Source organism: Coregonus clupeaformis, chromosome 29 (genome assembly GCF_020615455.1).
Source record: "Coregonus clupeaformis isolate EN_2021a chromosome 29, ASM2061545v1, whole genome shotgun sequence".
NCBI classification, from domain to species: domain Eukaryota; kingdom Metazoa; phylum Chordata; class Actinopteri; order Salmoniformes; family Salmonidae; genus Coregonus; species Coregonus clupeaformis.
In genome coordinates this window covers 29,151,939-29,169,213 of record NC_059220.1, presented here as the reverse complement: position 1 = coordinate 29,169,213, position 17,275 = coordinate 29,151,939, and the positions used below count along the sequence as shown (strand labels likewise).

The following is a 17,275-nucleotide window of genomic DNA, read 5'->3' as shown; positions in this document are numbered from 1 at the left end:
TATAATCATGAGAACTAGTAAAGTGTGTATTATAACACTCATAATAATAATAATGCAGGTATTATGTTTTTACACTTTTTTCACAGCGTCTCTGACAGTGCTCCATCTGAGCCTCCTTGTGTGTGTGTGTGTGTGTGTGTGTGTGTGTGTGTGTGTGTGTAAATCAAGAGGTGCCTTTCAGTGTTGGAGCAACAGGAAGAAGTGCTGACGCACCGTGTCAGTGATAGCACTTCGCTGCCACAAGGGCGTGAGGGTAACCCACGTAGCCAGGTTAGCATCCTACACTAATGGAGCTGGTTATTTTTAAACAGATTCTCACACTGCGGTGAAGGTGTCCAAGGTTACCGTGGCCAAAATTAGGAGGGACTTGTGGTGACGTTCAGTGGTTTCAGTGTGGGTGGATGTCATGAAACGGTCAAAGTGACACGTAGCTCATCACAGAAAAGACTAGAAAGGCCAAACACTACATGAGCTCGTATGAGTCATGGTATCAAAAATAAAGCTGTAATTTTATTGCGCTAACAATGGGTGCTAAATACTGATGGAACAATTATCTAGGTGTTCTGAGAGGAACTATATCAGTACACACACTTCACCCAAACAAATCAAAATTGACAAAGAAACATCACAGAAACAGAAATTGTCCACCTACTTCAGAAAAAAAGAATGCTCTATACCATATGTCTATGAATTTTTATCATCTTCGTTATGTATTTTACAAGCAATAAGTAAGCATCTCCAAAAATGAAGTTGCCAGGATACTGCATATCAGATAAGGTGTAGTAGATGTGCGCAGTTCATTCTGTTTGAGTCTTAATACTCTGCGTCCTAATATTATATCCCGCCTAGTTAGCTGGGGAATAAGGATGCATGAAGGACAAGAACGGGGAAGAGTGACTCTGCATGTTAATGTGTAAGTGAAGGGGTGTGAAGAGCTTCCCTTAAAAAGCAGGTGCAAGTAGCCAACAATTACAAACACACAGAAAAACAGAATGGAGAGACGGGAGGGTAAATACACTCTGCATCCCTAAACGCCCTGGGGGCTGGGGGCAGTACCCCCCACTCTCCCTGAACAGCTAGATCTGAGTGACAGGTTTACAGTGAAAGAAATGATACTCATATGCAGGGCTTACCAGAAATGAGAGGGCTCCAGTGTGGCCAGTGGACTGAGTAATCGCCCTAATGAATTGGACAACGAAGCCCTGTTGGTACAAGGAGATGCATTTAGAATTGTGTGACAAATGTAATTTAAAACATTAGGTTTTTCTTAAAAGACATGTTTCCCCGACACCTCCCCTTAAGTGCAGAGGGAAAGAGGCAGGAGGAGGGTTGGAGTGGGCCGGGGGAACAGCGATGGTCACCGGGGCAGGCTGAGGCTGGCTGGCTGCAGTGGCCACAGCGACCACAGGCTCCTGGCTCTTAGCGGGGTGGCAGTTCTCGGCCAGGAGCCTCTTCTGGTAATGTATTCTGAAACCAAATTACCGTAAGCTGATCCCATCTGGATAGTGTCTGTGCAGGGCTGCTTTGGTTACCCGCCACTGCCTCTACCCCGCGATAGCATCTCCATGAAGACAGCAAAAATCTGATTAACCCAATAACACTGAAACACTTGGTCAAAGACCAAAGAGCTTTTAACTTAAGATACACTAATGTAATTCCCTCGCCTTGTTCTCTGAAACCTAATCAGAATAAAGAGAGAAGGGACAAGAAGGAATGTTAGAGTATTTTACTGAGCCTAATGTAGCAACCTGAAATCTAATTCATCGCTGTGTGTTAACTTTTGCTTTTGTGAAAATGCATCCGAAAGCTCTCATTCCCTAAATGGAAAATGGACATATAGAATATGTCTGGGAGGAGCAGTGAGGGTGTTGATGGAACATTAAGGGATAGAGAGGGGTCCTGTCTCAATCAGCTGCCTGCCGCTCAGAGTGTGTTTGCTAGCGAGCCCAGATGAACTCAAACTGACAATCCTCAGCATTGGCTGATTTCTGAGTGGCGCTGAAACAGCCAGAGCAATAGGAGAGCAACAATAAGCCTGCCTGACTCCCATATGTTACCTCCTGCTGTCTGAGCCAAGAGACACTTCAACTTAAACGAATCAAATGCTGTGAATTACGGCTTACTACCCCCACCAATCTTGCTATACGTAGCTTACTATGCATCCCAATCGAGAAGGGACAATAAATATAGAGTAAGCTTGAAGCTGTGGAGAGAGGTATCTAAAAAGGACATGCCACGTCATATCTACTATTTCTCTTTTTGAGGGAAAATGTATTTGGGTGACAATTTCAAACAAGCAGTAATACTAGGCTATACATACCTCTCCATGTTGTCTGAAATAAAAACCTGTCACTGTTTCAATCCGATTCCTACAGCAGTAGGCAGTCACTCAGGCACCCAGGTCAATCTATAGAGTAGCATAATACTACACTGCTTCCACATCACTGCTCTCGTTCTGCTAATTACATGGTGCACATACGTCCCAGTAATCCCAGCAAGCACCGGAGACACACACCACGCCACACCAGGGGCTGGAAATACTGCTGTCCACAGACCAAGCAGACAGACGACTAGTGAACAGATAACAACACACTGGAAGCTCAATGCAAATATGTTGTATAATGAATAACACTGCATTAGTTAGTATGAAAAGCAAAGTCAAAATGTGTGGCATTAGCAATAATTTTATAGACGTTGACCAAAGTTATTTTCATTAGAAAGTCTTGAATCTTTTGCATGATGCTTTTACTTTACTTTAGGATGAACTGCTATGAAAAGATAATTCCCCAAAAAATATTTGGAGATTTTATTTCAAATCAAATCAATCAAATACAACTTAAGTGGATGATAAATAGTGTTAGATAAATATCTAAATGAATTCAATGTGATTTATGAAAAAGATAACAGCTTACTGATTTATGCATTCAAATCTTAAACTGATTTATGTTTGAGATATTGCCAACCATTGCATGTCAAAACATCTACTGTATGTAATTACCTCTACACATGACTAAAGCTGTAATAAGTGTTTTGTTTCCTAATGTCATTTTTACATGCACATATGTCTGATACCTATATCATAGAAAACAATAATCATGTCAAACCTATAATTAAATATGGCGTTATATATTACATTTACAGAAGAGAAGGGAACACAAGCTGTCTCTACTTCATATGTGATATAAAATAAAACAGTCAGTATTTTGAATGCCAACAACCCTTTGTAGTTATATTTTCTGTGTACATTTCTAATAATAATTGATTGTCTTATAAATGTTACATGAATGGAAGAGTGTTAAAACAACATTGAGAGAAAATAATATTTGTATCTAGGAATCCTATTCCACTTAATGATATGTTATATGTATACTGTGTGTATATGTTATATTACATGCAATAAATACATTATTCTGCATCAACTACTTGTATTATGAAAGCAAACAAAGTAAAGCTTTGCCTAATTTAACCACTAACGCTACTTTACCATTAAACATTGTGCCCACATTTCCAATAAAATCCTAAATCATTATATTGCAAGTTTCTGTTGAAATTACACTCTTGCCACAATTATCTTAAATTCAACTTTCCCTATAGGAAATATAATGTCAGTCAATTGTAAATGAAAACCAGTTTTATAGACTGCATTTAATCATTTCATTTATGCACCTCATATTGGCTACAGTGCTTATAGTGAATCACCAACAAAGTATGTTAGATTGCCAGTTGTTACCATTGTACCAAACAACATGATTTGGAAGAAAATCATAAAAATGAATACATGACAGTTACATTTTGAGGTGGAAGCTGGAATTTTAAAGGACTTTGAGTGTTAAAAATGCAGTCTTCTGACTATGCAAACGTCAGTACAATTCAATTGATCTTAAATATGTCTCAGTAGTTATTATATAGTTATTGTATATTATGATGAGCATGTTTATGTCACTTTGACCCTTTTCCACTGAGGTGGATCTAAAAGGCAGAGTTGTATACAACCTCTGTAAAACAGATTAGGAAAAAACAAAGGAGATTATAACAGTGTGTCTAAGGAGTTAATGAGTTTACTAGGGAAATGTGGCTTTTCTCTCTCTGAGCAGCCAATGGTTAATACTCAAACTAGAGTTCCTGAAAACAAGTGAGTGAATCCTTAGGCTGTCAGAACAATTCAACCATTTTCCTCTTTTGCATTACATCCCATTAGTAATGTCTGTGTTTGTATTGCTTTGAAATTCTATGCATGAAAATCTACACTGCTCAACTACTTGAATGTATTCATCTCTACCATATCAATCTTTCAGCAGACATGCATGGTGCCTTTTTTAAATCATAATCCAGCTACAACAACAGACACATTTGGCTGATTAGATTTGTATGTGGAAAGGGTTGGGTTGAAATAATGACTGTCTTGAATACTACATGAGGGTTTCACAGCAAGTATACATCATTTCATCAACAGCACATGATAATGCTTACAGACCATACAAATTAAAATATTGTCACTGCTGAATTAAATATTGTGCATTAAATGTATATGCGCAAAATAAAATATTACAACTTCAAATAACTATAAATTGATGTTAAAACATACATGTATAGATATCTAGTTGTTGTATTTTTACAACACTTTCTAAAGTAGATAAATAAAAGAGGATTGGATATACTTTCCTACTTTTTTTCAAGTAATCATACCAGTAAGCTCCTCAAATGTACTAAACAGTACATGCTATAAAATAAAACAATCTCCTACAAGATATGAATGTATAAAAGCAGAACTGCATTTAGATATAACAGGTTACTTAGAGTAAACCCACAGCTAGCGAGGGCTCCTCAGACAGGCATCCTGGCATCCTACTGCCTGGGATGGAGCTGCCTGATCACTGGGGTTACAGGGTCCTTTCACGTTTTTACACCGGACGTACAAATATTGCAGCGTGTAATTCATCCTCCCCAATACCATGAATTCACTTTTATCTAATCTCCTTAAATGTATTCTGCCAGGGTAGCTGTCCGGCCAGGACAGGGACAGAGAACAAAGCCATCCCAGAACAAGCTCCTAACCCAACAGGACACGTTCCCTCCATTCTTTAGGAAAAACATACGCACGTTGCAATGAGCCACTCTTAATTGATCGGCCATGCTCTTAATGAAATGTGCACAGAGTGACACACGGCTAACAATATGCTAAAACGGCTAAGTGTCCTCCCTCCCTATTAAACACAACCACAGACACCTGCCCTGTTGCTTTAGGATATCACTGGCAGGAGATAGTCCTGTACGAATTAACAGCCCTTCAAAACATATATATATAGAGAAAGAGTCAGTGCATATTAGTGTGTATGTGTGTGTGTGAGTGTGTGAGTGTGTATGTGTGTGTGTGAGCAAGAGCCAGGAAAAAGCATAGTGCATCTTTACTATAGCAGTAAAAAGTTCAGATCAGCAGGTCCTTTGTAAAGGAAACAAACGCAGGTACTTCTACAAGAAAACACAAAGAGAAAGAAGGAGAAGAGGAAAAATAAAGAAAGAATGCAAGAGGGGAAAAATGCTATTTAACAAAAGAAGGGTATGTTAAAAGGAAGGTTGAAAAAAAGAAAGAAAGAAATGCACCTACTGGTTATGATAGCTGAGAGGGTCTGGCATACAAAGTTCTGAAATGTCCATCAGTCCAGTTTTAGCATTCCAGGAATGAGAAGAGGAAGAGGAAATAGGAAACAATTGAGACCCGCTTCTCCTCCAAAATGACAGCACAGCACCCTCAGAGAGAACGGTGAAAAGCCCCTCAAGCACTACTCCCCCCAGCCTGCACAGGTATGCTCAGTTCTGATTGTGTGTGTGAGTTTGTGTGTAAGAGAGTGTGTGTCTCTGTGTGTATGTGTGTGTGGTTGTGTGTGTCTGTGTGCATATGAGAGAGAGAGGAGTGGGAGAGAGAGAGGGAGAGAGGTAAAGGGGGGTGAGAGAGAGAGCGAGAGAAGCGCAGGCAGCGGCAGATGAGCGCTAAGATGGAGAGAGTGTGAGAGAGCGAGTGAGAGGAATGACTCTTTCCATGGTCAGGATAGGGCTCTTTAAGACTCAAGGGCTTGATGAATATGGAACAGCTGCTGTTGGCTGGCTCCGAGGGGCAGGACTTAAAGCGACAGAGGGACCAGCAGAGCACGGGGGAGGAGGGAACCAAACGCTCAATGCCTCGCTCGCTCAATCATGCACTCCGCTACACAGAAATACTCACACATATACACACACACATACACAAAGCCACTATCATTCAAACAGGCAGATAAATACACTTTACATTACAACATACATATGCAAATAAAAGAGCTCACACTACACACTAAAACAAGTTGAAAAATACACCAAGAAAAATATGACAGCTAAAATCTCACATGCAGCCATCCACACTGTTCACTGTGTGATCATTTAAAATAAATAATAAATAAATGAGTGTCTGGACATGTGTGCCCTACTGATGTTGAAATAAAGCACATATCCATACAAAGTCAAGAATATGATTTCCCCGTTGAGCCCACTGAATCTCAGTTAGTTAGGAAAACAGCAAGATATACTGTATATTGTAAAACAACCGGAATTATTATTGATTTGATTAAATTCAACCTGTACTTTTCATCTTCACTAAAAGCTTTTATAAACATTTGAATTCTAACAATTGTTCTTTTTTTTGCAAAAAGGTGGTATCATTTACATTTTTACATTTTAGTCATTTAGCAGACGCTCTTATCCAGAGCGACTTACAGTTAGTGAGTGCATACATTTTTCATACTGTTATGCATATTCTTTCGAATATGCTGAAATGTCACAGGGACTATTTATGACCGTACAGTATATATATATTTTAAACTCAACATTTTTGCACAACAATGACAAGAGTCCTTTTTTTTTTTTTTTTTACAGACAACCACAATAAAGCAATGCAGCAACACAATGCTGCACAATGCAGCAACACAAATTACTCATTAAACAAGCTTATTAAAAAACAACTAACAGCAGTAGTGGCTTTTCAGTATCCCAGAGACATTTCTGCAGAAGTATCACCAAATCAGATGTGTTATGATTCAGAACAAATCAAAAAGCGCACTAACAGAAAACTGAAACAACAGCACAGACACAACCTTGAAAATGATGTATATCTTCACTTGCAATAGAAAACAACTTTGGAACCATTGCGGAAAGTAAATCCATGCATTGAGTTGTGCGTGGCCATTTGCACTCGGTGTTACATGTGAAGGACTATTGTGGACCTTTCACCACCTGTAAGAGATGATCTCAAGCCATAACTCAAACTATGGGAGCCCATCAGCTTCTAAAGCGGCGGAAAATTCAGCCCTGTCTTCTCTGACCTCCGTTTTAAACCGCCTGTATTTCACTGTTGGTCAAGCCCAAGAAGAATGTGGAGAATGCAGATAGCATTTCACAGTCAAGGAGGGTCTTCATGTTACTGAATCCCCATATTATAAGAGCACAGCTTACCATGGCATCTTAAAGGAGAAAAGACAATGGCTAACACTGCTGGGATAAGTAAACTAGAAACAGTAGACCTCACTCCTATTTAATAAGCTCTTCTTGAATAAAGCAAGTTCAACGATGGTGGCCAGTGGCTTAGTTTTCATAGTTGCTTTAATGATTTGATAATTGAAGAGTCGACAACTTGGGGAACTGAGCACAACGTCTACCAATAGGGTACAGAACGAGAAGAGGTGGGCAACTTATCTCTCCCTACTGTGGTACAGTAACAGTATGTCTCTGATAAAATAGGACTGCCCCATAACTACATGTTGGTATTCCAGCTTGAAAGATAATTCAGTTCTATTCATCGGCTCTTTTCCGTAATCGATGCAAAAACATCACGCAATCGCTATTGATCAACACAGGCCTTGATCAACACTAGCATATTTCACGCATCCAAATTAATGTCCAAATCATCCGAAAGTATCTAGAATTGACTGTGAAGCATAACAAAGTAACTTATCAATGATTTGAACATGATGCACAACAAATGCTAATATCGGTCCCATGACTTGAATGGGATTTGTGCCACAAATGCTAAAATGTTAGCATTTGGAAACAGTACCAGGGAAACTAAACCAAAGCATGGATTGCTGTCACACCTTGTCCAGATACTGCTTACAGGGTAAGGAAACCAATATGTATTTGTGTAATTTAGGTGAACCATCCCTTTAAAGCAGCACACATAAAAACATATAGTCTTTCTTAAAGACATAAAATGACTAAAAGTACCCCAAATAACTCTATTTCCACATCTAAGCCAATGATTTACATGGCTGCTACTATAAGACACAACATACAATCCAAAATTGAACTAGTGTGAATCAATGATAAAACCTTAAACTTTTGTTGAAGTTGCGACAACCCTGACTGAATATGCCAATGGAATAATGACTGAATATCCAGACAAAATCAATGACAAATCAAGACTACATGTTTTCTTCAAAACAAAGTGCAACCCAATTTCCTTGACCCAGATACAACCCTACAGAAGTGTGGTGCAGATTACAGACAATGCTGACAAGGGATTTCATGAATCAGCATATGGAAAAAAAATACTATATATTATCAAACAGCTGTAAACTACTGTAAACTACAACTGTTAGCTGCTAGCTACTACAACAACATGCTTTGGCATGTGCTAAATGCATCAACATTGAGCATTTTACTAAATGAAACAGACTGTAATATAATTGCAAAACATTGGATTAAAGTTAATTTATCCTCACTTTTTATCAGTCTGATTTGGTTATGGGCATGGGAGCAATCCCTTTGGAATGCATATGAAAAAGGCTGGGTCAGTGCTGGAATGCTACAATGAAAAAAATTACACACACACACACACACACACAGGGGTTTTAGTGACTGGGATCATTTACAGCGTAACATATTCATGTTCATAATTGGATATGATGTCTCTTTCAGCAAATATGCCAAGATCATCCTTATTCTTTGCGAGCCTAACACAGTTGATACTACCCAACATTTACAGGCTGCATGCATATCAGAGAATGAGATGACTGTGATGAGTGTGATGGAAGGACTCAGGCGCAGGAGGGTAATCACCGAATACAGAGTTTATTCCTTCGTTACACAAAATACGCTGGAATAGCGACAAACGAAACAGGCACAGGGGAAACTATCTACCCTGGCAATACACTGTAACGGTATCTCCATACAATACATAGGCACAGGGGAAATATCTACCCTGGCAACAAAAATGGTACGAGTAGCTCCACCGAGCTACACTACTCTCACATACAAACAATCACCCACAAGGACAAGGGGGCAGAGGGAACCCTTATACACGGACTAATGAGGGGATTAGAACCAGGTGTGTGTGATTGACAAGACAATATGTGATGATGATAATTGGGGCGGCAGTGGTTAGTAAGCCGGTGACGACGAACGCCGAAGCCTGGCCGAAGCCTGCCCGAACAGGGGAGGCAGCCTCGGCGGAAGTCGTGACAGTACCGGAGGGGCAGATTCCGGGTCGAGAGCCAGACCCGATCCCCCGGTACGAAGACCGGGGCCTCACTGCGGTGACGGTCAGCGTTGGCCTTCTGACGACGTACGGCGCGCTGGAGGTGAACGTGGGCAGCGTCCCACGTCTCCTCTGCGCGCCGAAACCAGTCATCCACCGCAGGAGCCTCGATCTGGCTCTGGTGCCACGGTGCCAGAACCGGTTGGTAACCTAAAACACATTGGAATGGTGTTAGGTTAGTAGAGGAGTGGCAGAGAGAGTTCTGGGCGTATTCTGCCCATGGCAAGAATACCGACCACTCCCCCGGCCGGTCCTGGCAGTAGGACCGCAGGAACCTACCCACATCCTGATTTACCCGTTCCACCTGCCCATTTGATTCGGGGTGGAACCCAGAGGTCAGGCTGACCGAGACCCCCAGACGTTCCATGAATGCCTTCCAAACCTTGGACGTGAACTGGGGACCTTGGTCGGACACTATATCCTCTGGCACCCCGTAGTGCTGGAAGACGTGAGTAAACAGGCCCTCCGCAGTCTGCAGGGCCGTGGGGAGACCGGGCAGAGGAAGGAGGCGGCAGGACTTGGAAAAGCGGTCCACAACGACCAGGATGGTGGTGTTACCTTGGGAGAGGGGAAGATCAGTCAAAAAATCAATACTGAGGTGAGACCATGGTCGTTGTGGAACCGGTAAAGGTTGTAACTTACCCGCTGGGAGGTGCCTAGGTGCCTTACTCTGGGCGCACACCGAGCAGGAGGAGACGTACACCCTCACGTCCTTAGCCAAGGTAGGCCACCAGTACTTTTCGATCAAGCAGCGCACTGTACAACCGATACCTGGGTGACCAGAGGAGGGTGACGTGTGTGCCCAGAAGATCAGACGATCACGGATAAGAGCAGCTGGACACTGAGGTGGAGATGGATCTGTGCGTAATGCCTGCTCTATATCCACGTCCATCGCCCATACTACCGGCGCCACAATGCAGGAGGCCGGGAGTATGGGGGTGTTGTCTCTGGGCCTCTCCTTTGTGTCATACAGCTGGGACAGTGCATCTGCCTTCACGTTCTTCGTACCCGGAATGTATGACAGTGTAAAATCAAACCGGGTGAAGAATAGGGTCCACCTGGCCTGGCGAGGATTCAGCCTCCTTGCTGCCCAGATGTACTCCAGGTTACGGTGGTCCGTCCAGACGAGGAAAGGGTGTTTCGCACCTTCGACCCAATGCCTCCACACGGTCAAAGCTCGGACAATCGCCAACAGCTCCCGATCACCACCGTCGTAGTTCTGCTCCGCCGGGCTGAGCTTCTTAGAGATGAAGGCACAGGGGCGGAGCTTGGGTAGCATGCCCGAGCGTTGGGACAGGACAGCGCCTATCCCTACCTCGGACGCATCCACCTCCACTACGAACGGTAGTGATGGATCGGGGTAGGCCAGTACCGGGGCTGAGGTGAACAGACCCCACAGTCTCCTGAAGGCCAGGTCAGCCTCAGCAGACCAGCGGAGCCGGGACAGCCCACCCTTCAACAGGGATGTAATGGGAGCTGCGACCTTGCCAAAGCCCCGGATAAACCTCTGATAGTAGTTGGCAAAGCCAAGGAAGCGCTGCACCTCCTTAACCGTGGTTGGAGTCGGCCAATTACACACGGCTGAAATGCGATCTCCCTCCATCTCCACATCTGAGGTGGTAATGCGGTATCCGAGGAAGGAGACGGACTGCTGGAAAAACATACACTTCTCTGCCTTGGCATAAAGGTCATTTTCCAACAGTCGGGCCAGCACTTTGCGAACCAGGGACACATGCTCGGCGCGCGTAGCGGAAAACACCAGGATGTCATCGATGTAGACCACCACACCGCGACCAAGCATGTCCCGAAACACCTTGTTCACAAAGGGCTGGAAGACAAGTGGAGCATTCATCAAACCGTAGAGCATCACCAGGTATTTATAATGCCCCGTGGTTGTGCTGAATGCTGTCTTCCACTCATCCCACTCCCGAACACGCACCAGGTTGTATGCACTCCTGAGATCTAGCTTAGTGAAGAAGTGCGCCCCATGCATTGACTCAATCACTGAAGGAATGAGGGGGAGAGGATAACTAAATCTAATCGTCTCCTTGTTCAGTGATCGATAATCAATGCACAGGCGCAGACCGCCGTCTTTCTTCTTCACAAAGAAGAAACTCGAGGAGGCGGGTGTAGTGGAGGGACGTATATACCCCTGGCCCAGGGACTCGGTGACGTATGTTTCCATAGCCTCCGTTTCAGCCTGCGACAGAGGGTATACATGACTCCTGGGAGGTACAGCGTCTACCCGAAAGTTTATCGCACAATCCCCCGCCCGATGAGGTGGTAATATAGTCGCACGCGTCTTGGAAAAGGCGTGCGGCAAATCAAGGTATTCGGGGGGAATGCGCACGGTGGAGGTACCGTCTGGACTTTCCACCGTGGTTGCACCAACGGAAACACCTAGACACCTACCCTGACACTCTTGCGACCACCCCGTGAGAGCCCTCTGCGGCCATGAGAAGGTGGGGTTGTGGAGTGCTAGCCAAGGGATACCTAATACCACAGGGAAAGCAGGAGACTCAATAATCAAAAAAATTACCTGCTCACATTGTGTCTCCTGGGTGATCATGGTGACTGGTATAGTGACTTCCGTAACAAACCCGGACCCTAATGGTCGACTATCAAGTGCTCGGATGGGGAGTGCAATGGATAGGGGAACCAATGAAATGCCTTGACGGCGTTCGAATGCCCTGTCCATAAAGTTCCCAGCTGCGTCTCAATTCGACTAGCACCTTACACTGGGGAACTAACCTATGATCGGGAAAGTGGATAGGTAGGGTACAGTGCGCAGCAGAGGGCTCTGAACAAGTGTGGGTGTTCGATACCTGGGGTGATGCGAGAGGCCCAAAAGAACGTTGACTACGACGTGTGGTGTACTGTCCCTTCGTGCCACCAGAGTGGCTGTGTCGCTGTCTTCCTCCGCTCTCTCGGACAGCGGCTCCACCCAGCTCCATCAGCTCGGGATCCGAGTCGTCCGGGGTGGAAACGGGCAGACCCCTACCAGGACGTCCTCTGGCTGCCAGCAGGTTGTCCAAACGAATTGCCATGTCCACCAGTTTCATAAAGGACAACATGGTGTCCCGGCAGGCTAGCTCCCGTCGGACGTCCTCCCGCAGATGGCACCGGAAATGGTCGATCAGGGCCCACTCGTTCCACCCGGACCCTGCTGCCAGAGTCCGAAACTCCAACCCGAAGTTCTGCGCGGTCCTCGTCCCCTGCCTCAGGTGGACCAGCCGCTCGCCCGCCTCTCGACCCTCGGGCGGGTGATCGAAGACCACCTGAAAAAGGCGAGCAAACTCCTCGTAGTCCTCCAACGCGGCTCCTCCTTCGTTCCACACCGCGTTGGCCCACTCCAGGGCTTTCCCACAGAGGCAGGAAATGAGGACGGACACCTTCTCCCGCTCCGATGGCGCCGGCCTGATGAGGGAGAAGTAAAGCTCCAGTTGGAGGAGGAATCCTTGGCAGAGCGCCGCCGTCCCATCGAACGCCCGTGGTCGGAATATCTGGATCCCTCCGGGTGCTGGGGTGTAGGTGGCTGGATCTGGTTGGCCAGCTGGTCTCGACAGATCGGGTCCTCTCCTCTCCAGGCATTGGACTACCTGAAGAACCCGATCCATCGCTTCCACCAAGCTGGCCAGCATCGTGGAATGCTCCTGGACTCGTGCCACGACTCCAGGCATGCGCTCTTCTCCCGCTGACTCCATAGCGGGTGGGTGATTCTGTGATGAGTGTGATGGAAGGAGTCAGGCGCAGGACGGTAATCACTGAATACAAAGTTTATTCCTTCGTTACACAAAATACGCTGGAATAGCGACAAACGAAACAGGCACAGGGGAAACTATCTACCCTGGCAATACACTGTAACGGTATCTCCATACAAATGAGAACCTGTTCTCAACTGGCTTACCTGGTTAAATAAAGGTGAAATAAAATAAAATAAAAAATAGGCACAGGGGAAATATCTACCCTGGCAACAAAAATGGTACGAGTAGCTCCACCGAGCTACACTACTCTCACATACAAACAATCACCCACAAGGACAAGGGGGCAGAGGGAACCCTTATACACGGACTAATGAGGGGATTAGAACCAGGTGTGTGTGATTGACAAGACATGACAAATGTGATGATGATAATTGGGGCGGTAGTGGTTAGTAAGCCGGTGACGACGAACGCCGAAGCCTGCCCGAACAAGGAGAGGAGGCAGCCTCGGCGGAAGTAGTGACAATGACGTAATATCATTGAGAAATATTACACTTCCCTTCCAGTGCTTACTGGATGACATTGGCCAGACTGTTGTAGTGTAAGCTCAGTTATAAAAGTTATGTTGTTCATAATGCCCTCTTATCAGGTGTGTTATGAAACCTTCCCTTACCACAATAGTGGCAGCTGATTTGACAGGGAAAATCGGATACATAAAGAGAAGAGACCTGCTCGATGCATTGCACACACTTGATCACTCTTAGGAGAGCAAATGTGGAAGCAGAGTTATGACAGAAAATAATAGAGGACGCATAATTCATGTCATACAAGACTTTGGGCTAGTGTTACATTCACAGAGCTCCCTTATATCATAGCAAAGTGGAATTGGTCCTCTGCAAATCTGATATAGAGGCTTCAATTTCAACATTACATACATATTCGATAAGAATTGCAAAATGTTAAAGCAGTGTGTGAGTGTGTGTCACCACACAATTATGAAGTACTAAAATATGCATCATTGTGTCCATTACATCTAACGTGACCTGTTTTTGACCCAACAAGTAGCCTAGGCGAGGCTTTCAAAGTGGCTAGAATTTGAGTTTCTCAACGATTTCACCTGTCTCAAAATGATGGATAAAAAATGCTTGTCATGTACTTACAGGGGCTGTTTTACGAATTAAAGAATAGGTCAAATTGCATAGGCCCAAATGTTTGGAATTTCAAATAGGCAATGAATAGCAATAGTACACTAACCTCGTCCCCAGGCTAACCTCGTACCCAGGCTAACCTTGTCCCCAGGCTAAACATTGGCCGAAGTGTTTGGTGAAATTCTACCATAGTAGCCTAGACAACATTCAGTAAAGTATTATGGTACTATTATTATATCAATATGGGTCTTACACACCTGTGACATTCAAGATGGTAAGAAGAGAGCAGTGCAGTAAACGTGGGAGCAAAGGAGAAAGCCTTGCTTCCCGAGATTCACAGGGGCAAGAATGGCACTCCCACAGAGTTAATTTGGATAATGAATTAAGATTAGGATCACTTTATTGGTCCATTGCACACAAGGTCCAACCGAAATTTGACTTCCACCTTTAACCCAATCACTCTGAAAGACACACATACAGAATTTGGAGAGATGTGGCGGTTGCCACTCTGGGTGCCCGGGGAGCTGTTGTTGTGGTGGTGGTGGGGGTTAAGTGCCTGCTCAAGGGCACAATGGCAGGCAATGGTATCTAGGATTGCCAGCTCACTTCCCACCAGATTTTTCCCGGGACCCGGGATTCGAAATGACAACCCTCCAGCTCGCCTCTCTACCCGCAAGTTGCGGTAGTTACAACTTAACTCACTCAAAACTGGACAGAGTGATGTTGTGAAGGTAAGGTTACCGATGAATACGACATGAGGCAGCAATTGTGTTGACCGTTTGGCTTTAGGGGATGCCCTCCTCTCTCTCTCTCTCTCTCTCACATCATGTTCCTGTTTTTCATTATGCCTATGAGGCGCGTGCGACGCACTTCAAGTTGATTTACATTTCAGCTCCATTGATTAACAGTCCTTCATTAAAAACAGGCAGCCCTCATCATGGCTCTCTGATTCAGAGACACAATCAATACAAAAAGATTATCATTAAGAAACAAAAGAGTGCATGTTGAACTTGTCCATAGTTATGAAACATTGAATATTGCTGGGTTATTATTAAAAAGTTGCATTGGGTTTGAGGCTACTATTTTGCAAGTTGGCAGGCTACATGCATAAGAGTTGCCAACAGGGACAGTCTAATCAATAATAACAGCAGTTCACATCAATAAAATAGTGAAATATGCACTAAAAAGTTGCATGAAATAACACACACACAGAGACTAACTTCCATCAAAATACAAAACTTAATTTGTGACCATCTTTCATTCAAAATATTTTAATCAACCTTTAATTCATAGGCTAATAACAAAGTTTTACAAGCTGCCAACTTGTAAATAGCTACAGAAAATTGGGCCCATGATAATAAATGGAAGAGAAAAGTGGTTGAGAATACTCTACCTTACACAGACAGGTCATTTCAAATCCCTCAGGTGCTACTGCGTAGGAGTGGTGTCTTCAGAGTGTAATAGCGGCTCTTTCCCTATGATTGTGAATGTGCCGTTTTAGTCATGTTGGCAGCTATCAACTCCTCCTCCAGCCTTCGACCTCTCAGTCCATCCCCTGCGGCGACACAAAATAACCGTAGCAGAGACCTAGGTAGGTGCCTGTGCAGCTGTTTGAAGCCATTACTGACCTTTACTGCTACAGTTACGGAGAAAAAGTCGGGGATAATTTGGATAACTGCCACTGAATATTTGCTCCCTCTCCCCCTCCCCCTCGGGGTCTATAACAGCAACGTGTGCCCCTGGGTTAGTGTAAATCTTCACCAATAAAACAGCGGTGACAGTTGACACTCGGTGCAAATCTTGAATACCACAGTAGTTCTGGAAAAGGTCGGTTGGATTCCACTGTTGATGAATAAATAACAAGACAATAGTAGCGTCGCGTCTGCAGCAGAGTGAGATCAGGGCGTCGCAACAGTATCGCATAGCTGCTAACTTGTGACATACCCTCAGGAAGTTTGAGACGGTTCGTGTGTGGGGGCCAGATGTGTATGCAAATTGCAGGAACCCCCTTCTTCACAATGACCTCAGTTCAGTTATTCTATGAAAACTTGTAGCCTAATTAGTTTTGCCTCTTGGAAATATGCATTTGCATCGAGTTGCTGCAATTAGTGCTATGGACTGTAGGCCACTGTTGGTGTCAGTATTGAATTAACAATAGCAGAAAAGTAATGTGCAATGTTTAATTTGCTTGTTATCAAATCCATTGTTTCATAGGTTTCGTGGGCAATTATGTCAAATAGAAAAAAATATATACAAAACATCTAATGAGTTGTCTATCATCAAGTAGAATACCTTTAAAGACAACAGTATGGAATAATCATTCAAAAACTCTTCCATTTAACGCTGACCCTAAACTGAGATGACCCCTCATTCCTGAATACACTTGCTTTTAAGGCTTGTGTAGTTAGTGTAGGGTCTACCAAGCGCGCCAATTCCATCATCTCCGCTAGAGGGAGTGATATTTCACCAGACCACCGAGGACAGGGGATGCATTTTTATTCTACAATAACACATTGCAATTCATGAACTGAACTAACGGCAGGAACCTGCCAGCAACAATATGCACGATGTTTGTATAACTATCCCACTGTACATCAATAAAAACATTATGGAAATTATGAAGTAATCATCATGTTAAATTAATTCAATTCATAGGCTAAATATACAAGTTTAGGGTCCATGTTGATAGGCTATTGATAAAGACATTTGAAAGAGAACATTAAGCTACATTAGAATTATAATATAGTCAGTCACATTAAAAATATCAATATATCTGAATGCAATTAAGTGCATGTGAAAATGTATTCCAATTGAGGTGCACCAGGGGTTTGAGAAGATCACTTGTGTTTCATGGTATAAATATAAAT

The 17,275-nt window shown here is 43.8% G+C and overlaps 1 protein-coding gene across 6 annotated transcripts in view; it reads right to left on the bottom strand.

Annotated features, from left to right (window-relative positions):
* Nucleotides 1-16,262, bottom strand: part of LOC121544911 (steroid hormone receptor ERR2) — a 62,463-nt gene extending 46,201 nt beyond the window's left edge. Inside the window, exons 1-2 of one of the 6 annotated variants that reach the window (XM_041855155.2) lie at nucleotides 15,802-16,262; nucleotides 1,134-1,202 (exon numbers count right to left, since the gene is read on the bottom strand). Coding sequence is in view for 2 of the 6 variants with exons in the window: in XM_041855153.2 (XP_041711087.1) it covers nucleotides 1,134-1,202; nucleotides 5,606-5,655 (119 nt within the window). In the remaining 4 variants the exon portion in view is untranslated. Of the gene's footprint in view, nucleotides 1-1,133; nucleotides 1,203-1,482; nucleotides 1,517-5,605; nucleotides 5,892-15,801 lie in introns of those variants that run through there. The other 5 variants (XM_041855156.2, XM_041855153.2, XM_041855158.2 and 2 more) reach the window with 5 other exon arrangements.
* Nucleotides 16,263-17,275: the final 1,013 nt, after the last annotated feature.